Genomic DNA, 7,485 nt, shown 5'->3' on the forward strand with positions numbered 1-7,485 from the left:
AGTGGTTTAAACAATAAAAGAAACTTGGTTGCAAAGCAGCGAGTTGTTAATTTAATTACCAAAACACAGTAAGCTTCAACAGCTAAAGCTTTGCAAAGCTTTCCTAAACGATCCTGAACTGTTCAAAGATAGTTAAGTTTAAATTTTAATTTTTAAAAGCAAAACAAATCTTTATAATAATCAGTCATCACCTTCCTCATGCACAGAATAAAAGCTCTTAACGGCACAGCACATTCCCGATTTCAGCATCTCTCCCACCCCGTAAAGTCCCCCACTCAACTTTCCAATTTGAATAGATGTCATGTTATAACTATTTTAAAAGAGGTTTCTCTAGGGTCATTTTGTTTTTCCAGTTCCTTGCTTTATATTCCTCTTGCTATGTTGTATTTATACTCTGTTGGTTCTTGCATCATAGCTGGCGTTTCGTTCGATTGTAATAGACTGCATCCCAGGTATATTTCCAGTCTTCCCAGGCTTACATTGATATCTTCCATTTGTGTACATTTCCAATTAAAGAATAATCTCATGGCTGAGTTTTAAGGGGAAAACATGCAATGCAACCATTCAGTAGTCTTACATTACATACATTATAGACCCCACATCATAATTAACTAAAATACCAATTTCAAACCCCAAGCCTATTTGGCGCATTATGTAAAGGGCACAGTTATGGTAACCAGAAAACTAGCCCTTTAACAGTTTAGGATAATAGTGGCTTGGAATATTGACTTTAGCTTTCTACAACTATGGATTTAAAGTCAATTTCTACACTACACGTGGACCACAAAAGTGTTTCCTTGTATATCAGCCATCTAGACACAATTATGTGTTGGCATTTGAAAAGGTCATAACTACTTTCAAAATATACTTTAATATAAACTTACAAAAATGATTAGTATGAAATTCTAAGTAGATTTGCATGACAATTCCAAGGCAAGCATTAAGAATTAATCTTAGTCAGAAGTCAGGGCTCATAGCCTATCCTTGCCACTTACTAATTTTATGACTTTGGGCCACACTGATTTTTTCAGAGTGTCCCTGTTTTCCTCTGTAAAATGAAAACTCTCATATCTACTTCTCAAGAGAAGAGTGATGAAAAGACAAAGTTGAACGCAAGAATGCTCACGAAAGAACCAGTAAGAGCCTGAAATAATACGCGTTCCCCCAAAAAAGTCTGTTGAATTGGTTGGATAGTCAAAAACTCTTTGGGAAATGAAATCCACCTTGAGTAAAAAAGCATCATCTTTTTCTTCCTGAGTGACTCATGCGAACTAAGTTGGAGGCGTACACTTAAGAAATAGAAAGAAGATAATAAAAAGAAGACAAAGAGAAGAAAAACAAAGCCAGATGCTTGAGCATTTCAAAATAACTCTATTTCGCGTTGGTCTAATTTGGGCCCTGAAAACATGAGAACCCGTGACTGTATAAATAAACTGGTGATTTTAGGTTCCATGGAAAGGCTATTATCACTTTTTTTTTTTTTCCATAAATCAACTCATTTCGCATGGCTCAAATGAAACATTTTAAAATGAACTTCTTTCGGGGAGCTAATTTAACGGGCAATTTCACAAAGCATTATCAAACGACTCTATTGAAAGGCTATTTTCAAATCAGGAGCTGACTTAAAAGTAGTGTTTCCATCTGCAGGTAGGAAGCTAATCTACTCAAGTAGGTTAAGATCCTTTGACCATTTGGAACAGATCCTCTCCTCCCATTAGAACTACTGGTCTATTTGGGCTCGACGATCTTTCTCAAGTTCTTTTAAAGAGCCTGACACAGCTCTGTGAACAACTCGAAATAGACAACTAGAAATCAGGTGGACAAAAGAGAATTAAAGAGCTTCATGCTCAGAAGGAAACAGCTTTCTCGAGGGTTATGCTTTTCCTAATTTGATTCTTTCCTCAAAATAAGACTCCCACTTGACAATTTTTTAAGTTTATAATCTTGAGCCAATCTCTTTCTTTCTCTGTGCCACTGGTATTTCTTTGTAAAATGAGTATATTAGATCAGAAAATTGCCAAGGTTTTTTTGTAGCTCTAAAAACCCTATGATTCTATGGTTGTCTGGCTTGATAACCAATGTTTACAAACAGCTATCACACCTATAAACTGTCTTGTCAGTGAGTTTAATATCTGAACTTGAATATGCTAGATAAACCTGACTCTTCATGATCAAATTCCATTTGGCCTTTAAACTAAATGCTTCACCCTCTCCAAGGTGGAGAGGAGACTGAGTTATTGAAGCTCCGTCTTTAAGGCCATATCCACATGCCTGCCATCCTGTGGAAGAAGCCCGAGCTCAGCTTACTATTTCTGGGGAGCGTCTTCATAATCTAATCCAACCCAACTGCTCCTGCTCAAGGCTGGTTGCATTATACTCTATTCCAACCATGAAATAAATGTGACTTTCATAGCTCAAGGTCAAAGCTCATTCTTTCCAGTACAACAGACAACACCATGTGGATGAAAAAGACTGAAAAAAGTAGAAAAGAAAGAATGGTAACACAACTGGAAAGAATTATGCTGTGGCTTACGATGTTGGAATGCAGATTTTGTTCAGAAAAATGGAAAGTTTCCAACTTTCTACACTTGAACTCAAACCCCCTACAGTGTCAGGAAATCGGGAACTTAAACTGTCACAAGAAAATATAATGGGCTTTAAAGAAAGCCTACACCACTTATCAAAAAGAAAGTACTGCAAGCTTTGAATTCCTTAAAAGGGGTGTGTGGCTTTGGAGTCACAAAATTAAGATGCATACAACTTTTGCATGAGACTTAGCACCAGAACACTACGAAGAAGTCAAAATGCCATTCTCTCCTGGACTAAAACCCAATTGTATCACCATCTGTACCTATCATGCCTAGGGAACAGCCTTATGGCCCCAGTGGGTTAGCTGGAACATTAGCTAGACAGCAGGGTCACAAGTCCTTAGCAAAGACACAGACTTGCTAGAGTGAATAAATGGGATGCTTCAACCATTAGTGTTGTGTGTTAGAATAATTAAAATGTGAGTTGAGGTTAGTTACTTTCCAGGAACAGTTGAGAAAAATGGTTTAGAAAACCTGTGGGTGCATAACCTCTCATGTCTTCAGAGTTTCATGGGACAGATAATATGTATTACAATGAGTCAGCTCTGACCAGGGACCATGCCCAGGGCTACACACACCAGTCCAGAGACTCGTTATGATGGCTTTCAGGCCACTTCTGGCTCCAAAATCAGAGCGTCTCAGAGAAGCTTCAAGCCAGCAGCCTTGCACTTTGCATTGGCTAAGACTCACCCTCTTAACAAGTCTTCTCAGCTAGAAGGCAGCATTTGCAAAGAACAGTTTCTGATAATTGAGATAAAAATCTGAAGGTCCTGCAGAATTAGCAGCTCCCCCAAGATCCTTTTTCATGTATGTAATTCAGTGATTTTTTAAGTAAATTGACTGAGTTGAGAAACCATCGCCACAACCCAATTTTCGAACATTATCACCTTCATAATAAGACCCCTCGTGTCTGTTTACAGTTAATTTCCATTCCCACCAGCAGCCCCAGGTTAAGTGCATGTAATGTGAGCGCCCTCCCTTCCCTCAACTCCCACGCCCTCGGTTTAGCTGCCAGCATACATTGCGTGCAGTGGTTACCTAGAAAAGGACAATGCCTGTGCCATCGGCTGTCTTGTGCACGTTGGACACAAATGCACACATAGACACACACATACACATATCCCAACGATGACAATGTTCCTCGTCCAGCCCATCGGGGAGAAGTCCAAAACTGCCACGCAATGCTGCCAATCCAGCTGTTACAGGTATGGCTACGGTTTTCAAAGGCTGCCGGAAAATTAAGTATTATCCTTCACCATAGATATCATTTTTAGAAATCATTCATCAGTCAGGCCTAAAACTGAGGATCCTGCCTGTACTTCCTGAAGACAATATCGATTGCATTCAGACTGAAAAATCGTAAGAGGATCAAGGAACTGAAGAAAATAACCATAATCGAAGAACTTCTGGAAGTATATCACTCCCCCGATATTTTCTTAACATTAAAGGTTAAACAGAGTTCTAGAAAACAGTGGAAAGAGAATCGGAGAAGCATTTTTAAGTTGGCTTCTCTGTAGCATGAATAAGAAATCAAAGTATACCTTCTGCTTCTCTGCCAGGGTGCTGCATACACGTGTTTTCCTGTAGGAGAAAATGCACATTGCCATCTGGTAAATTCACCCTGGAATTCAGAGGATGTGACACCCTAAATGCTCATCCTGAAAAGTGGACTGGGGACTCTGTCATCTGTGCTTTCAGAAGCTTCGTATTGGCTATTATGCTTCCATCTTGAAAAACCAAGGCTGATAATATTAGATCAATTATGTAGCAAACATCCCTGAAATACGTTTTAAAGTAACTATTACTCACACCTAATTTCCTTTTTAATATTTTTAATTTTCATTGATTAAAAAACAGTAGAAAAAATGGATTCATATAAACAAATAGCAAAACAACACTTTCCTTCATAATGTTTCAGATATGCAAAAAGTCTGAACATCATCTTTCATAGGGATAGGGTTCTTCCACTTAAGAGTTGGAAAAAAATTCATACTAAGCCCAGTTGCTAAAAATTCTGTTGCATATGAATATCACATTTTCCCATTTTTCTTTCCTGATTTTATCCTCAGAATGACAGAAAATGAATCGTGACAAAAATATACAAAACATTGGCTGGGCCTGCACCAAAAGAATCTTGCTAAATAAAAGGCAAAATACAAAAAAAAAAAACTTTAAATCCCTATAGAGTTTGTTTTTTCCTTGAAGCACAGAAAACGGACATTTTAAATGCATGAAGTCTCACAGTCCCTCCCCACACCCTGCAACACAGCTCATATATTTTTGTATTTTCTATTTTTCAAAAAGGAGAAAAAAATATTAAGAGAACTGAAATCTGGATAGAGAAACACAGAGGGATTATTTGACATATTTAACTATTTTCACAGACACTCAAATTAGACAAATGACTGTGATAAGAGTGATTATAAAATAATGGTAGAGAGAAGTGATAATCTTATAAAACATAGATTTCTGGCTAGAGAGAGTCCTAAATAAATTAAATTGAAGTGATTTCCACTCTGGCTTCTACGCATGGAAGCCACAAAAGCGAATGTGTAGAATCAACTTACTTGATTTGCACATGACCTTAATTGAATTTCAAGAATGATCTAATGCCCCTATTTGAGTTAACCAGCACAAAATTAAAACCAGGTTGCTACCTGGTGCTTCACTGTACTGAGAACATCCGAATCTGTTTGCTTGACAGCTTCGGTAAAATAACACTAAAGCATTAAACGGAGGGGACAATAATCCAGTTACAAGAGCTATTTATACATCAGTTGGGGGATAACTAACCCAGAGAAGATAATTCTGTGCTACTTGAAATATATCAAGTCAAAGAACAGCCTAAGACATACACAGCAGAGGAAACCATCACCGTTAATGCGTAAACGGTTAACACAGATCAAGAGCAATCGCACAGCTGAGGTGACCAACATCAGGCCACGAGAATGTGTCCTGATGTTGTCAGCAGCAGAAATATAGCCTCCGAAACAAAAACTGGAAATGTGCTTCCATGATGCCCTGTACATGTGAGAAAAGCAGTCTCTCTACAATGCCATGGAAATCAGCTGACACCTCCCAGAATCTTTCCTTATAAATGGCATTGGTGTCCTTCCCAGGACCTCGATTCAGCAGCTGGTTTATAAAGAACTCTTCTTCAGAAAGAAAGTCATTTCGTTGTGTTTGACATTAAAATAAAAGGAGCTGATTCCATAATCGGGTCAACTTACCACTAAATAAATACCACAGAAACAATTATTTCCACACTCAAACAAGTAATCAATAACTCGAAAGCATCTTGACTATTGGGAAGCAGTTGAATTCCAATGTGTATTACTATATATAATCAGATTCTTCATCAAGAATATTAATGCAACCTATCTTTGTCCTGATAGGCAGGACTTTGTAATAAATCTTTAAATAGTCAAATGAATCTCTTTTCCTATTCACAAATATTGTTGATTAATTCAAGATCTACAGATCACATGACTATGAACTTCCCATCGTCACTATCTCAAATTCCAGTGTGCCTATTTTGAAAGTTCTCGCACGACTTTCAACTTCAGCACAAGGATTTTATAAACATAACATTTTCCATACCAAAAAACGAGACATGTAATATCCTAAAGGCTCCCCCAAAGTCAGCTTATCATATTTTCGCAAAATATCAACCTTTGCCTTAGAACTTAAATCCCATCGAAACAACATTAGTGGGCAGTGATAGCAGAGTGACAAAAAAGAAACTTGGGAAAATCTTTGTCTTCTCATTTTTAAGACTCTCGTATGCTCCCACTCAGTAGAACAGAACTCAGACTCACACATTTTATTTGTCTTCCAAAAATAGCCAGCACTGTGAAGAGCGGGCAAGAGATAATGAACACCAGATGCCTACCTTCACTGGTAGCCACATTCTTCTGGGCTTGGGTCGGCGTGTGATCTGTACTTGAACTCACGTCGGATGAGATGCTTGAGCTGCCTTTGCCTAGAGAAAACAGGAATGAGCAGTTTTACAGTTTTGTAATGTCAGAACTAGACCATGCCTTTCACTCCATCCCTTACCGAGCCACATAGCTCGTTTCCAAGGAAGGAGCCATAATACCAAGAATAAAGTTTATTAGGTTTCTTGCCTTATGCATTAAGTATCTTTTGGGAAATACCTGATCCATGTCGTAGCAGAACTAAAGTCTTATTATAATATAGCTTGACTATAAACTCGGACAAGATTATAAAACACAGTCAAATATGATAACGTAACCTAATTTTGGCATACGCGTGAATAAGAAAGTACATCTGCGAAACACATCTGAAGTATTAATTTTTTATTTGCAAATATAAACTATACATTTTCAGTAAAGGACAAATGCAAACCTAAGAATGACATGTCATCCAAGGAGCAAGAAGAGCCTGCTGGCTCCAAAGAGCTGTGTCACCTTAAAAAACTAATTTCTTGTTTTAATAGGTTCTTCTTTAAAAAATTACAATTTAAAAAAAAAAAAAGCCTACTTCATTTTTCTAATGCAGTAGTTCTCAACTGGGGGTGTTTCTCCACCCCAAAATATATTTGGCAACGTCTGGTGTCATTTTTAGTTGTCACAACTGGAGAGGGCATGCTACTGGCATCTAGTGGATAGAGGCCAGGGTGCATCTTATGATGCACAAGACGGCTCCCCCACAAGAAGGAATTATCCAGCCCAAAATATCAATAGCACTGAGGTTGAGAATCCCTGGCCTGAATAATCTTATCTCAGCTGACAGCTCAGTTTCTACTCTTCTAACTTTTAATATGAACGTACACGACAATAGTGCTAAACATTCTCTAAACATCACATGAAAGTTTATGAATATGAACCACACTCACTGCATAGTAAGGGAAGTGCCAACGACTGGGGTGGGCAGA

General features: G+C 38.0%; 1 protein-coding gene across 1 annotated transcript in view; it reads right to left on the minus strand.

Moving 5' to 3' along the window:
* FBXL7 (F-box and leucine rich repeat protein 7) overlaps positions 1-7,485 on the minus strand; it is a 367,867-nt gene that overhangs the window by 262,323 nt on the left and 98,059 nt on the right. Inside the window, exon 2 of the mRNA XM_011364106.1 lies at positions 6,481-6,570. Coding sequence (XP_011362408.1) covers positions 6,481-6,570 — 90 coding nt within the window. The remainder of the gene's footprint in view (positions 1-6,480; positions 6,571-7,485) is intronic.

The sequence above is a fragment of the Pteropus vampyrus genome, unplaced genomic scaffold (assembly GCF_000151845.1).
Source record: "Pteropus vampyrus isolate Shadow unplaced genomic scaffold, Pvam_2.0 Scaffold94, whole genome shotgun sequence".
Lineage (NCBI taxonomy): Eukaryota > Metazoa > Chordata > Mammalia > Chiroptera > Pteropodidae > Pteropus > Pteropus vampyrus.